Below are 20293 nucleotides of genomic sequence, written 5' to 3'. Positions count from 1 at the left end.
GGGTTGTTAAAAAATACTATGGACAACTCTATTCCAACAAACTAGACAACCTGGAGGAAATGGACATATTCCTAGAAAAATACAACCTTCTAAAACTCAATCAGGAAGAATCTACAAATCTCAATAGGCTGATAACTATGGAAGAAATCAAAGCAGTCATCAAAAAGCTTCCAGCAACAAAAGCCCAAGGCCAGATGGCTTCACAGGGGAGTTTTACCAAACATTCAAGGAAGAACTAAAACGTATCCTCTGAATACTATCCCCAAAAATTCAAGGACACTTCCAAGCTCATTCTACAAAGCCAGCATCACCCGAATACCAAAAACAGATAAAGACAACACAATAAAAGAGAATTACAGACCAATATCCCTCATGAACATAGATGCCAAAATCGTCAACAAAACTCTAGCAAATTGGATCCAACAATACATCAGAAGGAACATACACCATGACCAAGTAGGATTTATCCTGGTGATGCAAGGATGGTACCATATCCACAAATCAATAAACAAATTGAGAGATAAAAATCACAGTCATATCTATTGACGCAGAAAAAGCATTTGACAAAATCCAACACCCTTTCTTGATAAAAACTCTCAGCAAGGTGGGAATAGAAGGATCATACCTCAACATAATAAAAGCCTTATATAACAAACCTACAGCCAACATCATACTCAATGGGCAAATACTAAAACCATTTCCCCTAAGAACAGGGACAAGATAGGGATGCCCACTCTCACCACTCCTGTTCAACATAGTACTGGAAGTATTAGCCATTACGATTAGACAAGAAGAAGAAATTTTTAAAAGGCATCCAAATTGGAAAAGAAGAAGTAAAACTGTCCTTATTCACAGATGACATGATAGTGTACATAGAAAACCCTAAAGACTCCATCGAAAAATTATTAGACCTAATAAATGAATTTGGCAATGTAGCAGGATACAAAATTAATGCCAAGAAATCTATGGCATTTCTATACACCAATAATGAACTTACAGAAAGAGAGACTAAAAAAGCAATCCCATTTACCATCACACCAAAAAAATTAAGATAACTAGGAATAAACTTACCTAAGGAATAAGAAAGAAAGAAAGAAAGAAAGAAAGAAAGAAAGAAAGAAAGAAAGGAAGGAAGGAAGGAAGGAAGGAAGGAAGGAAGGAAGGAAGGAAGGAAGGAAGGAAGGAAGGAAGAAAGAAAGAAAGGAAGAAAAAGAAAGCAAAGGAATGTTTTATTCTTTTTTAAAAATTTCTTTATTGATTAAGGTTTTACATATGTGTCCTTATTCCCCAATTACTACCCCCTATTCCCCTGACTCATGCCCTTACCCCCCTGTTGTCTGTGTCCATTGCTTAGGCTTATATGCATGCATACGAGTCCTTTAGTTGTTCTCTCCCCCTTACCCCCACCCTCCCGTACCTTCCCTCTGAGGTTTGATGGTCTGATCGATGTTTCTCTGTCTCTGGATCTATTTTTGTTCATCATTTTATGTTGTTCATTATATTCCATATATGAGTGAGTGTTTTATTCTTTACTGAACCCATGTACTTACATATGGACAAAGGGATGCAAAAAAGGCTTCCATTGAGGATAAACACTGACCAACATAATTTGTCCTTTCAGATTTTACTCAGAAGCCTACGCAGCCTTCCCAAATTCTCCCACCACCCAGGACATTATCAGTAACTCCTTTTGCATTACATACTCTATTTACTTCTACAGGCACCAAATCTAAAATAATAAAAGCGTAATATGCTAATTAGACTGGACAGCTGAATGACCTTCCAGACGTCATTCCGGATGTCTTTCTGGATGAAGCCGTGGCAGCGGGGGCCAAGGCAGAGGTGGTTAGGGGAAATCAGCGGGCAAGCAGTTAGGGGCGATCAGACAGGCAGGCACAGTGGTTAGGGGCGATCAGGCAGGCAGGCAGAGGCTGTTAGGGGTGATGAGGCAGGCAGGCAGAGGCTGTTAGGGGCGATCAGGCAGGCACGTGAGTGGTTAGGGGCGATCAGGCAGCCAGGCAGAGGGGATAGGGGAGATCAGGCAGGCAGGTGAGTGGTTGGGGTGATCAGGCAGGCAGGTAAGCAGTTAGGGGAGATCAGGCAGGAATGTAGGTGAGTTGTTGGGGCAATCAGACAGGCAGGCAAAGGAGTTAGGGGAGATCAGGCAGGCAGGCAGAGTGTTTAGGGGCAATCATGCAGGCAGATGGGTGACCAGTTAGAAGCCAGTGGTCCCAGATTGTGCAGGAATCAGGCCTAAACCAAACCAGCAGTCAGACATCCCCCAAGGGGTCCCAGATTGCAAGAAGGTGCAGGCCAGGCTGAGGGACACCCCTGCTCTCGTGCATGAATTTTGTGCACCGGGCCCCTAGTATATTATAAAAAACTTGGTTAAAGTCTACCTTCCCTACATACACACACACACACTAGAAGCCTGGTGTGCATGGGGAGGATGGGTGTTGTCCCTCAGCCCAGCCTGCACCCTCTCCAATCTGGGAGCCCTCGAGAGATGTCCGACTGCCCATTTAGGCCCGATCCCACTGAGATTGGGCCTAAACGGTCAGTCAGACATCCCTCTCACAATCCAGGGCTGCTGGCTCCCAACTGCTCGCCTTCCTGCCTTCCTCATTGCCCCTAACCCCTTATGCCTGCCAGCCTGATTACCACCTAACCACTCCCCTGCCAACCTGTTTGCCCCTAATTGGTCACCTCTAACTGCCCTCCCCTGAAGGCCTGGTCTCCCCCAACTGCTCTCCCCTGCAGGCCTGGGTGCCCCCAAATGCCCTTCCCTGCAGGCCCAGTCACCCCCAACTTCCCTCCTCTGCTGGCCTGGTTACCCCTAACTGCCCTCCCCAGCAGGCTTGATCACCCCCAACTGCCCACCTTTGCAGGCCTGGTCCCTCCCAACTGCCCTCTCCTGCTGGCCATCTTGTGGTGGTCATCTTGTGTCCACATGGGGGAAGGATCTTTGACCATATGGGGGCAGCCATCTTATGTGTTGGAGTGATGGTCAATCTGCATATTACTCTTTTATTAGATAGGATAGAGGCCTGGTGCATGGGTCGAGGCCAGCTGGTTTGCCCTGAAGGGTGTCCCGAATCAGGGTGGGGGTTCCCTTGGGCTGTGGGGCGGCCCGGGCGAGGGGCCTGTGGTGGTTTGCAGGCCGGCCACGCCCCCCGGTGACCCAAGTGGAGGTCCTGGTATCTGGGATTTATTTATCTTCTACAATTGAAACTTTGTAGCCTGGAGCAAAGCCAAGCCTTCTGCTCCCTCCGTGGTGGCAGCCATTTCTATGGGGATTTATCTATCTTCTATAATTGAAACTTTGTAGCCTTAAGTGGAGGCCAAGCCAGGCCAGGGTGTGTGGAAAGCTTGGCTTCCTCCATCGCCGGGAAAACCCAAGCCTCCCTCCTGCTCTCTCTGGGGCCGCAGCCATCTTGGTCAGCTTAATTTGCACACTCGCTCCTGATTGGCTGGTGGGCGTGGCTTGCGGGTGTAGCGGAGGTACATTCAATTTGCATATTACTCTTGTATTAGATAGGATTAGAGGCCCGGTGCATTAATTCATGCATGGGTGGGGTCCAGCCAGCCTGGCCAGGGGGAGGCTGACATGGGCGGTTGGCCAGCCTGCCTGCTGGTCGCACTACTGGTTGAGGGGACAATTTGCATATTAGCTTTTTATTATATAGGATATACACTGAGTGCCCAGATTATTATGCATTCAGAGATCATAATTATCTGGCCACTCAGTGTACATTATATACTAGGTGTACCGATTAATAATGCGGATTTTGTAATCAAAGAAAACACAATAATTTTAAGAGAAACATCAAAAGTCCTTATTCAAAGTAATGTCCATTGCTAGCTACACATTTCCCCATCTTTCTGGTAATTTGTGGATACCGTCACAATAGAACTTTTCTTGTTTTGTGGCAAACCATTCAGCGACCCAATTTTCCACTTCTTTCTAAGTTTTGAAGTGCTGCTCAGAAAGTGCATGTGCCATCGATTGGAACAAGTGGTAATCTGAAGGAGCAAGGTCTGGTGAATATGGCAGGTTGGTTAATACTTTGCAGGCAAGATCTTTTAACGTGTCTTTAACTGGTTTTTTAAGTGTGTGATGGTGCGTCATCATGAAGCAAAATTACTTTGCCATGTCTTCTGGCACATTCTGGTCATTTCACGATAAAAGCGTGGTTCAAATTGATAATTTGTTGTTGGTATCAATCAGTATTAATGGTTTTACCTGGTTTTAGAAGCTCATAATACACCACACCTTCCTGATCCCACCAAATTCAGAGCATTATCTTCTTTCTGAAGTGATTTGGCCTTGCAGTCGATGTTGATGGTTGACCTGGATCAACCCATGATTTTGTGCATTTGGGATTCTCAAAATAAATCCACTTTTCATTGCCAGTCACAATTTGATGCAAAAAAGACTTTCTTTCATGCCATTGAATCAACATTTTACTGATGACTTTTCAGTTTTCCATTTCTCTTTCGTTCAGTTGCTGTGGTACCCATTTTCCTTGCTTTAAAATCTTTCCCATTGCTTGTAAACTATCGGAAATTGTTTGCTAAGCAACGATTAATCTTTCTGCAAGTTGTTTTTGAGTTTGACATGCATCTAATTGTTTAAACCAGTGTTCACAAGTATCTTGAGATGGAGCATGTTCACCATAAGCTTCCCAAAGTATAGGATAACTTTCAGCAGCACTTTTCTTCAAAATAAAGTAATGATATAAACTTCCCACAAATGCTCTTTTCTTGGCATGAAATTCAACATTTTTAAGCATAAAAATATCTATGATGTTAACACCTTCAGCAAATTTGACATATGAAGTTTTTAAGCTTGCTGTCAATACAACAAAATAGCATACATATCATATTGCATATCCTACCTAATAATAGAGTAATATGCAAATTGACCATACCTTCGTTACACCCACAAGACACGCCCACCAGCCACGCCCACCAGGAAACCGTCGCAGGGACCTCGGGGTGCAGCCGAGCCTTGGGCACCAGCGGGGAGCCTGCACGGATCGCAGGCAACCACCGGGGGTTGGCTCCTAAGATCCGTAGCAGGGATGCTGGGTGCGGTCGAGCCCAAGGCCGGGAAAGCCTTGGGCACCAGCGGGGAGCCTGCACGGATCGCAGGCAATGACCAGGGGGTCAGCTCCTAAGATCCGTAGCAGGGACGCTGGGTGCGGCCGAGCCCAAGGCCGCCACCCGGGGCCAAGCCCTGACCCTAAAAGAAGGCAGAAGGCGGTGGCCACAGCCAAGGCCTGGGTCCCCAGTGCCGGCAGAAAACTGGTGCAGGCAGCCAGGTGAATGAAGGTCTATTGCACGAATCTTCGTGCAAACGGGCTGCTATTATATCAATATATGTGTAACTCCATCTATTGAAAAAAATCCGCATTATTAACTGGTACACCTAGTATATAGATAATAGTAATATTATATATTACCAGAGGCCTGATGCACAAAATTCTTGCAAGAGTAGGCCTTCCTTCCCCTGGCTGCTGGCACTGGCTTCCCTCTGGCACTTGGGACCCAGGCTTCCCTCACAGCCCTGGCTTTGTCCAGAAGGTTGTCCAGAAGGAAGTCTGGTCTAATTAGCACAATACCCTTTTATTAGTATAGATATACTGTATACATGTATAGTAATATACTATCTATACTAATAAAAGGGTAGTATGCTAATTAGACCGGGTGACCGGCCATCTTCCGGATGTCCAATTTCCTTCCAGACAAAGCCACAGTGGTGGGGGCCAAGGCAGATGCGGTTAGGGGCAATCAGGCCGGCAAGGGAGGGCAGTTGGGAGCCATCAGGCCAGCAGGGGCGGGCAGTTGGGGGCCATCAGGCCAGCAGGGGCAGGCAGTTGGGGGCCATCAGGCCAGTGGGGGAGGGCCGTTGGGGGCCATCAGGCCAGCAGGCTGTCAGGGGAGCAGTTAGGTGGCTATCAGGCCAGCATAGGTGGTTAGGGGCGATCAGGCAGGCTGGCAGGCAAGTGGTTAAGAGCCAGCGGTCCCAGATTATGAGAGAAATGTCAGACTGCTGGTTTAGGCCCAACTCCTGTGAGAATGGGCCTAAACTGGCAGTCAGACATTCCCTGAGGGGTCCCAGATTGGAGAGGTTGCAGGCCGGGCTGAGGGATGCACCCCCATGCACAAATTTCATGCACCAGGCCTCTAGTCCTATATAATAAAAGCCCGATATGCTAAGTGTCCAAATGTTGGTTCAACTGTTCGACCAGTCGCTATGATGTGCACTGACCACCAGGGGGCAGACACTCTGACTGGTAGGGTAGCTTGCTGCTGGGGTCCAGCCAATTGGGACTGGGAAAGACAGGCCGGCCATGCCCTAGAGCCCTCCCGCGGTCTCTCCCTGGCCCAGATCGTACACCATTGGGGTCTCTCAGCCTGGCCTGCACCCTCTTGCAATCTGGGATCCCATTGCATATGTTGGACAGCTGGGTTTGGCCTGATCCCCGCAGGCCAGGCTGAGGGACCCCACTGGTGCACGAATCCATGCAGTGGGCCAGTTTTGGCCCCATCCCCACAGGCCAGGCTGAGGGACCCCATCAGTGCATGAATCCGTGCACTGGGCCTTTAGTATTATATGTTACATAGTATACTAATAACATATATTATGATATAGTAATGATCCCACTAAAAGTTAAAATGTATCACATAGAATAAGAATATGGACATAAATCTTTAGTGTACAATTCACTCTAATGCTTCTTCTCACGACAAACATTTTTAACAAATTTTACTGCTGTACACATTAGCCTTTTTTCACTGGTAAATCAAATCATCTCAGGGTATAATGTAAAAGTGGGATTTCTGGTTCTAAAAGGTAAGAAATTAAAAAATATGATTCCACCAAGTTGTATTTGACTTTCTCTGAGCTTGTTAAAGCAACATGAAACAATCAACATTTTAGAAACTCATTATACTGATGTGTCTCTCTTTCATTTAATACTTATTTAACATTTGCTTTGTGTCAATTCCTGTCCAATTATTCAATAAGTATTAACTCAATAAATTTTTCATGATTAAGGATGAGATTGGTTATCCCCATGTTATAGATGAGGAAACTGAGAGCCTCAGAAGACTAAGTAACTTCACCAAAATTAACAGAGCCAGGATTCAAACCCATGCAGCCTAGTTGCATACATTACACTGGTGACCACTATTATGATGATTCTCATGAGAGCAACACTGCATTTGGAACTTTTAAAATATTGCTATGTCCAATTATTTTAGATGTCTCTCCTTTACCGTCTTACAATAGTGTAAAATAGTATAACCCTTTTCTTCTTTACTGTCAGAAACAAAAGAATCTAATATTAAATATCTTACCTGCAATTTCTGTCATCACAGAAAAGAACAGTAGTGACAATTGTCAGAGGTTTAGATGATTTGAAGCTAAAGCGGCAGATGAGCTCAGTGTTAATTCCATCGAGAGAGGCTTCAATGACTGTGCCTTTTGGATAACTCACAGTAAGAGGGTGAATCTCCTCATCAATACCAAGAAGGCTTGCTGGGGGAATCACAACCTTTATACTTGATTCTCTGTTTGAAATGAAAAAAAAAAATTAGCTCAATGCGTGCAAGTAATTGGCTTTATATATGTTTTCCTCTGTTTTGGGATTATTAGAGAAATTAAAACACATATTTATAATAATGTGCACATTTATTAACGATATTTTGTATAATATTTTATTTTATGGTCATAATATGATTTATAATGTTATTTTAATAAAGAACCACATAAGATGATCAAAAGTTCCTTTTGTCTTCTAAAGATTAAAAAGAGAGGGTTAAAACACCTGATTAAATACAATGTGTTTTTCACTACAGCCAGGATATAAGTAGTATTGCCCTTAAATATATCCTGACAAAAATTTACCAAAAATTACTTTAATAGCTAGAGCTTTATCACATGTAGACTAAATATTAACAGATTAATATACACACATAATTGATTTTTAAATATGGATACTCTTAAGCACTATACACATATAATGAATATTTTTAAATCATTACTAAAAAATGTCACTTAATGTTCACATATTTCACTATATATCTCTAAATTATTCAGCCAATCTAAAATGTTTGTAATTTTGAATAACATAGTATGTAGTATTCACTTTTAAATCTAATTAATACTTGATAACTTTTGGTGATCTATACTACTTAATCATATTAGTTTGTTTTATTTTATTATATGTATAGACTCCTATAGCAAATAACAAGTGTTAACAAATGGGAACGATATTTATAATGTTTTAATTAGAATGAAGATTATTCAGATAATTAACTGGTAAAAATAAAGAAAGATCTCAACTTGACAAGGTTAAACCAATATAGTTAATTGCATAAAAAATGAAAAAGTAATTTATAAATCAGGCTGGAATCATATTCTGTCGCTAAGTATCTAAGTGTCACTGGATAAGTCATTAATGCTGTTGATTTTATTGTACCACTAGAGACCCAGTGCATGAAATTCATGCACGGGGGTGTGTGTCCCTCAGCCCAGCCTGCACCCTCTCCAATCTGGGACCTCTCGAGGGATGTCCGACTGCCTGTTATCAGGCCTAAACGAGCAGTCAGACATTCCTCTCCCAATCCAGGACTGCTGGCTCCCAACTGCTCGCCTGCCTGCCTTCCTGATTGCCCCTAACCCCTTCTGCCTGCCAGCGTGATCACCCCATAACCACTCCCCTGCCAGCCTGATTGATGCCTAACTGCTCCACTACCAGCCAGTTTGCCCCTAACTGCCCTCCCCTGCAGGCCTGGTCACCCCTAACTGCCCTACACTGCAGGCCTGGTATCCCCAACTGCCCTCCCATGCAGGCCTGGATTCCCCCAAACTGCCCTTCCCTGCAGGCCCAGTCGCCCCCAACTTCCCTCCTCTGCTGGCCTGGTCACCCCAACTGCCCTCCCCTGCAGGCTTGAATGCCCCCAACTGCCTTCCCCTGCTGGCCTGATTGCCTACAACTGCCCTCCCTTGCAGTCCTGGTCCCTCCCAACTGCCCTCCCCTGCTGGCCATCTTGTGGCAGCCATCTTGTGTGTTGGAGTGATGGTCAATTTGCATATTACTCTTTTATTAGATAGGATATTTTGTAAGACTCAACTTTAGATTTGATATCATTTTTAAATTGATATATTTATACATTAATTCCAAAGTTGAAAGACTAAAATATTAATTCATATATTAGATAAAGTTTTGTAATAAATAATGCATTTTAGCACAAAATAATTTAAGCCACTTCTATTTCCTATTTGAGCAACCGAGGTTAGTTTCTACTTAAAAGGTAGGGTCTTGAAAGAAGAGCAAATCCTGAAGTTGTCAAGTTAAAGTTTAACTATACTCTCTCACAAAATGACATTTAGACCAAGCTCCATGGCATAAGTAAGCACTCATTACACCTTGCAGGCCAAGCTGAGAAACTAAAAGTTGTCCTAAGCTTTCCAACTTGAATAATTTTTATTTATTGTCAACCATTACATCTCTCTCATCGTTGATGCTCTATCTCTCTCTCCCTCTTCCTTCCTCTCTGAAATGAATAAAAATATATATTTTTTAAAAAGAGCTGAGAGTGATCCCAGCCAACAGCCAGTAAGAAAATGGTGTCTTAGTACTACAAATTCAAGGATAAATTTTGCCAACAACCAGGAAGCTTGGAAGAGGACTTAGCCTCAGATGCTGCCCATCCCATGGTTTCTGTCTATTGAGACCATGACCACAGTCAAACTGACCCGGACTCCTGACCCAAAGAAATTCTGAGATAACAAATTCATGTTTTAAGGCACTAAGTTTGTGTCAATTTGTCACACAGCAATAGAAAACTAATGTCCTGAGTTTTTAAGCTTGTTTCTTATACCATAAAGATATAACAATAATTCTTACAAAAAATTAAATGACTAACTGTGAGGTAACTAAGTGGGCTTTTTTTGTAATTTAATTTAAATGTATAATTAAATATTTTAATAGTTCCAACTACAGAAACAAGGTAGACATTGTCATGACTCATAACAAATACAAACAAAAAGCACACAAAGAAAGTATGGTAAATTCACATTAAGCATTTACCTGTAATAACTTTGAGGTAAAATGTTGACATCCATCACACTTGCTACATCCAAAGGAACAGGGGTGAAAAACATGAATGCACGGTCAAACGATAACTTGGGCAATTTTAGCTCTCCAATCAGATGTAACATTTGGTAGCAAACTGGACTTTTATTTAAACGTACAGGTACATAAGCTGTGTATTTTACAGCATGAGCTAATGAAAAAAAATTAAATATTTTAGACTAGTTCACACACCAAAAAAAAAAAAAAAACAAACAAACACAAACCATTTAAGTAGTTTAAACCTTACTAAATATTAAAATGTACTATGAAGGTACAGCTCAATTATGCAGAATCAATTATCCAGAAACTAGATTTCTATTGCCAAGGAACTTAAAACATGTCATGAGGAGCTGTTGAAATAAAAATCTTTCAAAGTGAACTCTGTCTAAAAATAGACCAAGTCTCCTTAAAGTAGATTTTCATTATTATGGGAAAACACATATGACTGAGGAAACAGTGCAACAAGACTTTTTTTTCACTGTTTTCTATGCCTTAATAGGAGCTACCCATCCCTTTAGTACATGCATTATGAAAATGAGGTCAGATCACTGCTATAAGGATTTCAGGGGACTACTGGGAAATGGATGTGCTGAGATGAAAGGAATGTGCTTTCTCACAGATTTTAAGTTTATGAAAGGCTGCCAGGGTCAACTGCCTAATTTCACCCAGTAGGAAACTCCCATGTTGGCAGCTCACTATGAAGAAAGGCAATCTGTGTTGGAGAAAAGGGATCAGCATAGGAGGCTGCAGGTTAGTCCTGGAGGACAGCAAGTTGCCAATGCCCTTTAGACCTAAATCCCCAAATATAGGTCTCAAAGTATTAGTGTAAGCAGCTAGTTAGATATTAATGAAAGAGAAGGGAGCAGATGTCTAATTAAGCAAGATTAACTAGGAAGCTAGAGTTTCCTAGTTTACCCCAGGGGATTGCAGCATTACCCTGCCAAGGGGATTAACATTTTGTTTCCCTCAGTGGGCAGGAAGAACTGACTATCCAATCTCCCCAGGGGACAATGGCCCATTCTCATAGATTGCCAGGTGGAAGGAGAACAAGTAAAGGGGAAATTCCTTTGCTGAGGGATACACAGTAGAGACCAAGATGGCACAGGGGAGAGCCCAGCATAAGCCCACAAAGAGCCAGGAAAGAGACTGTTCAGTTTGAAAGAAAACCTGCTCTTTCCAAACCTGGAGATAATATAATCAAAGCTTAACAAAGGCCTGAGTTTTGTTTGTTTGCCCATTCGTTCATACACTCTCTCTCCACAGCAGCTGTGCAGGCTTAGCAGCCCCACTGAGCCCAAGTGCAGCACAGGTTGTGACCCAAATGTGGACTTGGGGTGGATGTGCAGATGGGGAAAATGAGACACAGAGAAGTTCTGCATCTCTGGGCCCTGGTCCTCATGGACTTGGTGAGGACAAGAGCATGTTTGTGGCCCAAGAGACTCAAGTTATTCCATAGTGAGACGGAGCTGAGCCATCTGGTTGTGGATGAGACACTAGGCACCTGGGGGGCAGTCTTGTATTTTTCTCCAATAAATCTTACCACTATACCTCATCCTTCTATGCATGGGTCCCTGAAATGTTTTTCTCATTACTCCGTGTAAGAAATGGCATCATCAGGAGGAAAATGTGATCTGGTGAGTATTATTTCAATATATAATCTTAGAATTCAAGAACTGGACACCAGAGTGGCCTGGCAGGGATCGGGGTCATTAAGGGTATCACCAGGGCAGAGAATAAGAGTGTTCTGGATGCTGCAAACCTGTTTTCAAAAGTGACATCATTGTGAACCATAAGCAAAAGCAATGGACTCACTGAACTGATCAGACCCACTAGTTTTCAATGTACTGGATGCCTTTATGTGTTCAAATAAGCCCTTTACATGTTCAAATAGTCTGGAGTCCTTGGAAAGTGGAAAGTGGCTGAAGAGAGTAGGGAATAGGGACTTCCTATTAATAATGACAGATGACTACTAGTGAAGACTTTGTGAAAATATAAGAGATTGTATCAGCACCTTGAATTGATAAAATAAGTTTTAAAATTTTATGCATTTAAAGCATTGTAAATCTATAGGGAAAGGATAGTATCATTTAATGAATCTTATATTGTTAAGATTATTTTGGAGGGAACTAACATTAATTTTAGAGTTAGGTAAGGTTTTAGGACTTATTGAATTCTGAATTTTAAATGGGCTATTTTGAGATTTTTTCTAGGTTTCAGACCTATTAAATGTTTTCTGGGGTAATAGAGAAGGGGCTCCATCTGTAACTTAAGACTACTAGAGATTCAATGACACTTGTTTTTTTTTAGCACAGATATGCCTTCTCTCTCATCTGAGATGTAAATTTTATAAACTTGTTATAGGAATGTTTATTTTTTTAACAATTAAGTTGGGATTCTAACAAGGGAACCCAGATTTGATTGTTTGGGCTCAGCTCCATACAGAAGGAAAAGTCAAATGGAAATGTTTCCTATTTCCTTCTCAATTGTCCAGTCCATTACATCTTGATATAATTGTTAACATGGACATAGAGGGAAAGTTCTGTATATAAATACAAATAGAAGTTTTAGCTTAACTAGCTATTTCTTTCAAGACCAGACACAGTAGAAACTGAGAAGACAGAAATATATAATGATACCTCATTAAAAATAGACTTCAGAAAGCAGAAAATATTTGATGTTTTCTATTATATTTTCAGAGTTCTAAGCAGAGGTAATAAAAGATGAAACATTTTTTAAACCTACTAATCACAGAATCCTATGTACTTTTTCTCTCACATAAAACTAAAGCCATTATGCAATGCCATGCTAACAAATATAAGCGAGACATCAAGATAATGCAACACAGTGTTAACAGGATATTATTAAGAGAAAATACATAGCTCAAGGAACTCTCTAAAAAGCATAAAAGCTATAATAGGTTCTTATCCTGCCTTTTCTATTGATCACAATAGCTAGTTGTTGGTATTTTATTTAGATTTCAACATGTTTAAAACGTAGTGTGCTGAAATTTCTGAAGCAAGTGATTTACTGAGAATGTGCGCTCAGGAGGAACTTGTAGGCAAAGGGGGAAGCAGAACAGGGCCAGGCAAGAGGCTATGAAAAGTTGTGGTTTGAGAATCCAGATTTAACCTGATCACACAGGGAGCTCTGAGATGTGAATTTAACAGAGAGATTGTCCCACAGGAGGGAGTGGGCCGGGCCACCTGAGGTAGTGGTGGTGATAATGCTTAAATTCCTAGGCATCTCTGCATGAGACATCTTCCTTCAGCCAGGGGGACAGACATAACCTATTAGGAGTCAACACCCACAACTGAGAAATGGATAGAAAAGCCCAGTCATAAGCATCTGCATAGGCTCAAACAGCATATATAATAGGATACAATCTAATGTTGATTCATAAGGAAGAATAAAAGGTAAGGGACTATAATACATTAAAAAAAGAAAAATAGAACCCCTGGAGAAAGGTGGCGACCTGCAGGAAGGTAGGGAGAGAGTGTGAGTGAGGAACCCATAGAGGAGAGTGTAGACGTGTGGTGTGTGTGTGTGTGTGTATGAGCTAGGGTCAGTTAGATTCTGCAGGTCTTCCAAGGGGCTGCCTAACCGGGCAGTCCTAGACTGCAGAGCCCCGCGCACAAGGCAGACACTTCTGAGCGGCTGGTGCAGACGCGGAGACCACGCCATCTTGAGAAACAGAGTTGCCTGAGACTCAGATGCTGGCTTCTAACACAAACTAGGACCCTGCAGCCACTGGGGACAGAGAACTGCTATCACAGCTTCAGACCAACAAACAACAAGAATCCAGACTTCCCGGCAAATTTCCATGAGTCAAAGAGCCTATCCCCCTCCCCGCAGGTGCGTGGATAGCGCCAAAGTAACTGATAGACCCTCCCCTTGCCCAAACTGCTGAGCTTTGTGCAGGGAAGCGCTCCCCCATAGGGAATTTGGCGCGCGGGACAGAAGCAGCTCCCCTTCAGGGAAATCTGTCAGTGCGCACAGAGGCCTCCCCTTCCGGGAATTTGGGGGAATTTGGCTTGCGGATCACAGCTCCACTTTGGGGAATCTTAGAGCTTGCACAGAGGGGCTTCCCTTTGGGGAATTTGGCGCACAGGACAGACTCCGCCCCCCTTCGGGGAATCTGGGAGAGTGCACAGAGGCAGTTCACCTTCAGGAATTAGAGAGTGTGTGCCCTAGCCAGTTTGGCTCAATAGAGAGAGCACACACAGGATGCAGCTCCACTTCAGGGAATTTGGCACGCTGGACACAGCTGCCTGGGATCCCTGACTCACAGCGCATTCACACTAAGAACCAGCGACCCCAATTGTTGGTGCATGCACACACAGGGACCCTGATTCTTAGGAGAAACCACACAAGGCAACAGAGACTCTCACACTCGATTCTTGGTGCAGACACAGGGAAACTCTGACTCCTGGCACATGCTAAGGATCTCATTTTCAGCACATACCAACACCAACAGTGTGGTGCAGACAGGGCCCCTGATTCTAAGTGTGCACACGAGACCACATGGAACACTGGGGACACTGACCCTGGGCAAGTCTGCAAGTCTGGTTCCCACCAACCAAAGGCAGCCACACGTCCTACTGTCAGAGCACTTCAGTGAAACTCAGGTGGAGCGAAGTCCCCACAGCACACGGCCCAGGTCCACGCAAACGGAAGCTTGAGCTTTCTGGTGATAGCCAGAATGGGGACACGAAATAACTCACAGAGGAAAGAAAATGTGGAGTCGCCAAGAAAGGAAATTAGTGAAACTGAAGCTTGCAACATGACCGAAAAGTAGTTCAGAGTAATGGTCGTGGAATTTATACATTGGATGGATGAGAAAATCAACAACTTATGCAAGAATCAGGAAGAAATGAAAAGCGATATAGCTACAATCAAAAACACCATGGGAAGTTTCAACAATAGACTACAAGAAGCAGAGGACCGAATTGGTGAGTTAGAAGATCAGGTACAGAAACAAGCTCAATCTGAGCAGCAATTGGAGAAAAGAATTAAAAAGCAGGAGGAAAGCCTAAGGGAGCTTCGGGACAACATGAAACAAAGTAACATGCATATAATAGGGCTGCCAGAAGGACAAGAAGAGCAGCAAGGTTTAGAAAATCTATTTGAAGAAATAATGACAGAAAACTTCCCAGATATGGGAAAGATAAAAGTTACGCAAGTACAGAGAGTCCCAAGCAGGATCAACCCCAAAAGACCCACACCAAGACATGTCATAATTTCAATGGCAAATATAAATGATAAAGAGAGAATCTTAAAGGCGGCAAGAGAGAGACAGAGAGTTACCTACAAAGGAACACCCATCAGATTGTCAAATGATTACTCAATAGAAACACAACAAGCTAGAAGTGAATGGAAGGAGGTATACAAAGTGTTGCAAAGCAAAGGACTGAATCCAAGAATACTATATCCAGCAAGACTATCAATCAAAATTGAAGGGGAAATCAGGAGCTTCGCAGACAAAAAAAAAAGGCTCAGGGAGTTTATCACCACTAAACCAGCAATGTAAGAATTGCTAAAGGGAATACTGTAAAAAGAAGAAATGAACAGGTAAGAAGGAATACAGACACAAAAATAGATATGACTACAAACAAATACCTTTTAGTAATAACTTTAAATGTAAACGGACTAAATGCTCCAATCAAAAGACATCGAGTGGCTGAATGGATAAAAAAAACATGACCCATATATATGCTGTCTACAAGAGACCCACCTCAGAACAAGAGACTCACACAGATTGAAAGTGAAGGGATATAAAAATATCTTTCAGGCAAATGGAAATGAAAAAAAAAGCTGGGGTAGCAATACTTATATCTGACAAAATAGACCTCAAAGTAAATGCCATAACAAGAGATAAGGAAGGCCACTTCATAATACTAAAGGGAGAAATCCAACAAGAAGAAATAATTCTGGTAAACATACACGCTCTCAATATAGGAGCACCCAAATACATAAAAAAACTGCTAGAGGATATCAAGGGAGAGATTAATAGCAACACAATCATAGTAGGAGACTTTAATACCCCACTATCACCATTGGACAAATCCTCTAAACAAAAAATCAGCAAAGAAACAGCAATCCTAAATGACTCACTAGACCAGATGGAATTAATTGACATCTTCAGAACATTTCACCCCAAAGCCACAGAATATTCATTCTTCTCAAGTGCACATGGGTCATTTTCAAAGATAGACCATATGCTGGATCACAGGCAAAGTCTCTTCAAATTCAAGAAGATAGAAATTATACCAAGCATCTTCTCAGATCACAGTGGCATAAAACTGAAAATCAACTACAATAAATACAATCCAAAGAAATCAAACACATGGAGACTAAACAGCAAGCTATTAAACAAGGACTGGGTTACCAGAGAGATCAAGGAAGAAATAAAAAACATCATGGCAACAAATGACAATGAAAACACAACAATCCAAAATCTATGGGACACAGCGAAAGCAGTCTTGAGAGGGAAGTTCATAGCTCTACAAGCCTATTGCAAAAAACAAGAAACAATGGTAATAAATTACCTAACCCTACAACTCAAAGAGTTAGAAAAAGAGCAGCAAGAAAAGCCCAGTGTAAGCAGAAGGAAGGAAATAACAAAGATCAGAGCAGAGATAAATGACATAGAGACCAAAGAAACAATACAAAAGATCAACATAACCAATAGCTGGTTCATTGAAAGGATAAACAAGATTGATGGACCTCTAGCCAGGCTCACCAAGAAGCAAAGAGAGAGGACCCAAAAAAACAAAATCAGAAATGAGAGAGGTGAAATAACAACAGACCCCGCTGAGATACAAAGGATTGTTACAAAATACTACGAACAACTCTATTACAACAAACTGGACAACCTGGAGGAAATGGAAATATTCCTAGAAAAATATAAGCTTCAAAAAATCAATCAGGAAGAATCTAAACAGCTCAATAGGCAAATAACTATGGACGAAATTGAAGCAGTCATCAAAAAGCTTCCGGCAAACAAAAGTCTGGGGCCTGACGGCTTCACAGGAGAGTTTTACCAAACATTCAAGGAATAACTAAAACCTATCCTCCTCAGATTATTCCAAAAAATTCAAGAGGAAGGCACACTTCCAAGCTCCTTCTATGAAGCCAGCATCACCCTAATACCAAAACCAGATAAAGACAACACAATGAAAGAGAATTACAGACCAATATCCCTCATGAACATAGATGCCAAAATCCTCAACAAAATCTAACAAATAGGCTCCAGCAGTACATCAGAAAGATCATACACCATGACCAAGTAGGATTTATCCCAGGAATGCAAGGATGGTACAATATCCGCAAATCAATAAACGTGATACATCACATAAACAAATTGAGAGATAAAAATCACATAGTCATATCAGTTGATGCAGAAAAAGCATTTGACAAAATCCAACACACTTTCTTGATAAAAACTCTCAACAAGGTGGGAATCAAGGATCAAACCTTAATATAATAAAAGCTATATATGATAAGCCCACAGCAAACATCATACTCAATGGACAAAAACTAAAAACTCCCTAAGAACAGGAACAACACAGGGATGCCCACTCTCACCACTCCTTTTTGACATAGTACTGGAAGTATTAGCCATTGCAATTAGACAAGAAGAATAAATAAAAGGCATCCAAATTAGAAAAGAACAAGTAAAGCTGTCTTTATTTGCAGACGACATGATATTGTACATAAAAAATCCGAAAGACACCGTGAAAAAAGTAATAGACTTAATAAATGAATTCGGCAATGTAGCAGGATACAAAATTAACGCCAATAAATCTATGGCCTTTCTATACACCAATAGTGAACTTACAGACAGAGAGACTAAAAAGACAATCCCATTTACCATCGCACCAAAAAAATTAAGATACTTAGGAATAAACTTAACTAAGGAGGTAAAAGACCTATACACGGAAAACTACAGGACACTGAAAAAAGAGACAGAGGAAGACGTAAACAGATGGAAGAACATACCATGTTCATGGATTGGTAGAATCAACATCATTAAAATGTCCATACTACCCAAAGCAATCTATAGATTCAATGCACTCCCCATTAAAATACCAATGGCATATTTCTCAGACCTTGAAAGAACTCTCCAAAAATTCATCTGGAATAAAAAAAGACCCCAAATTGCCACAGAAATCCTGAGAAAGAAGAATAAAGTAGGAGGGATCTCAATACCAGATTTCAAGCTCTATTACAAAGCCACTATTCTCAAAACAGCCTGATACTGGCACAAGAACAGACATATAGATCAATGGAACAGAATAGAGAATCCAGATATTGACCCAAACCACTATGCTCAATTAATATTTGACAAAGGAGGCATGAACATACCATGGAATAAAGACAGTCTCTTCAATAAATGGTGTTGGGAAAATTGGACAGATACATGCAAAACAATGAAGCTACATCACTAACTTACGCCATACACAAAAATAAACTCAAAGTGGATACAGGACTTAAACATATGACAGGAAACCATAAAAATACTAGAGGAATCCACAGGCAGCAAAATCTCAGACATATGCCAAAAGAACTTTTTCACTGATACTGCCCCTAGGGCAATGGAAGCTAAAGAGAAAATAAACAAATGGGACTACATCAAAATAAAAAGCTTTTGCACAGCAAAAGAAACTATCAACAAAACAACAAGAAAGCCCACTGCATGGGAGAACATATTTGCAAATGGCATCAATGATAAAGGTTTAATCTCCAACATCTACAGGCAGCTTATACAACTTAATAAAAGGAAGATAAATGATTCAATAAAAAAATGGGCAACGGACGTAAATAGAATCTTTTCCAAAGAAGACAGAAGGAAGGCCAAGAGACACATGAAAACATGCTCAACATCACTAATTATCCGAGAGATGCAAATCAAAACAACAATGCAGTACCATCTCACACCTGTCAGAATGCCTATCATCAACAAATCAACAAATGACAAGTTTTGGCGAGGATGCGGAGAAAAAGGAACCCTGGTGCACTGCTGGTGGGAATGCAGACTGGTGCAGCCACTGTGGAGAACAGTATGGAGTTTCCTCAAAAAACTGAAAATGGAACCCCCATTTGACCCAGTAATCCCACTCCTAGGAATATATCCTAAGAAACTGGGAACACCAATAAGAAAGGATATATGCACCCCTATGTTCATAGAAGCACAATTTACAATAGCTAAGATCTGGAAACAGCCTAGGTGCCCATCAGCAGATGACTGGATCAGAAAACTGTGGTACATCTACACAATGGAATACTATGCTGCCATAAAAAAGAAGGAATTCTTACCATTTGCAGCAACCTGGATGGAGTTGGAGAACATTATGTTAAGTGAAATAAGCCAATCAATGAAAGAAAAATACCATATGATCTCACTCATTTATGGATAATAAAGAATATTATAAACTTGAACAAAAAGATAGATACAGAGGCAGTAAAGCATCAGTCTGTCAAATTACAGCAGGAAGGTTAGGGAGAGGTGGGGAAGATAAGAGATCAATCAAAGGACTTGTATGCATGCATATAAGCATAACCAATGGACGCAAAACTCTGGGGGATGAAGGCATATATGGGAGTGGGGTGGGGGGGTAATGGTAAGATATGTACACATATAATACCTTAATAAAAAAATTGAAGGAAAAAAAAGAAAAATATTTTGGAAATGGCATTTGCTATGCTTCAGTTATGGTAAACTAAATAACCATATGCTGTAAATTAAAGACAAATATCAATACAGACTTTCTCAAAAACAAGGAAAAAAAACTTTATAGCTTATTTTTAAGCACTTAGCTACTGCTCCTTTGTTCTGGTCTGTTTAAAAAAGCTAGCTGTTGCTGGAATAGTGTGGCTTAGTTGTTGAGCACTGATCCATGCACCAAGAAGATGACAATTCAATTCCTGATCAGGGCACATACCCAAGTTGCTGGCTCAATCCCCAGTAGGAGGTGTGCAAGAGGCAGGTGATCCATGTTTCTCTCTCATCAATGTTTCTATCTCTCCCTCTCCCTTCTTCTCTAAAAGTCAATATAAAAAAAGAAGAAACTAGTTGTCAATACCCTTACTTCATTAATCTCAGTATCAGAAACGTTCTGTGTTTTTATGCAGCAGGCATTCTCATG

The 20293-nt window shown here is 41.5% G+C and overlaps 1 protein-coding gene across 1 annotated transcript in view; it reads right to left on the bottom strand.

Annotated features, from left to right (window-relative positions):
- Nucleotides 1-20293, bottom strand: part of CFAP47 (cilia and flagella associated protein 47) — a 502125-nt gene that overhangs the window by 342186 nt on the left and 139646 nt on the right. The window contains exons 26-27 of the mRNA XM_054720946.1: nt 10104-10299; nt 7366-7578 (exon numbers count right to left, since the gene is read on the bottom strand). Coding sequence (XP_054576921.1) covers nt 7366-7578; nt 10104-10299 — 409 coding nt within the window. The remainder of the gene's footprint in view (nt 1-7365; nt 7579-10103; nt 10300-20293) is intronic.

Source organism: Eptesicus fuscus, chromosome 1, assembly GCF_027574615.1.
Source record: "Eptesicus fuscus isolate TK198812 chromosome 1, DD_ASM_mEF_20220401, whole genome shotgun sequence".
Lineage (NCBI taxonomy): Eukaryota > Metazoa > Chordata > Mammalia > Chiroptera > Vespertilionidae > Eptesicus > Eptesicus fuscus.
This window is presented reverse-complemented; position numbering and strand designations above follow the sequence as displayed.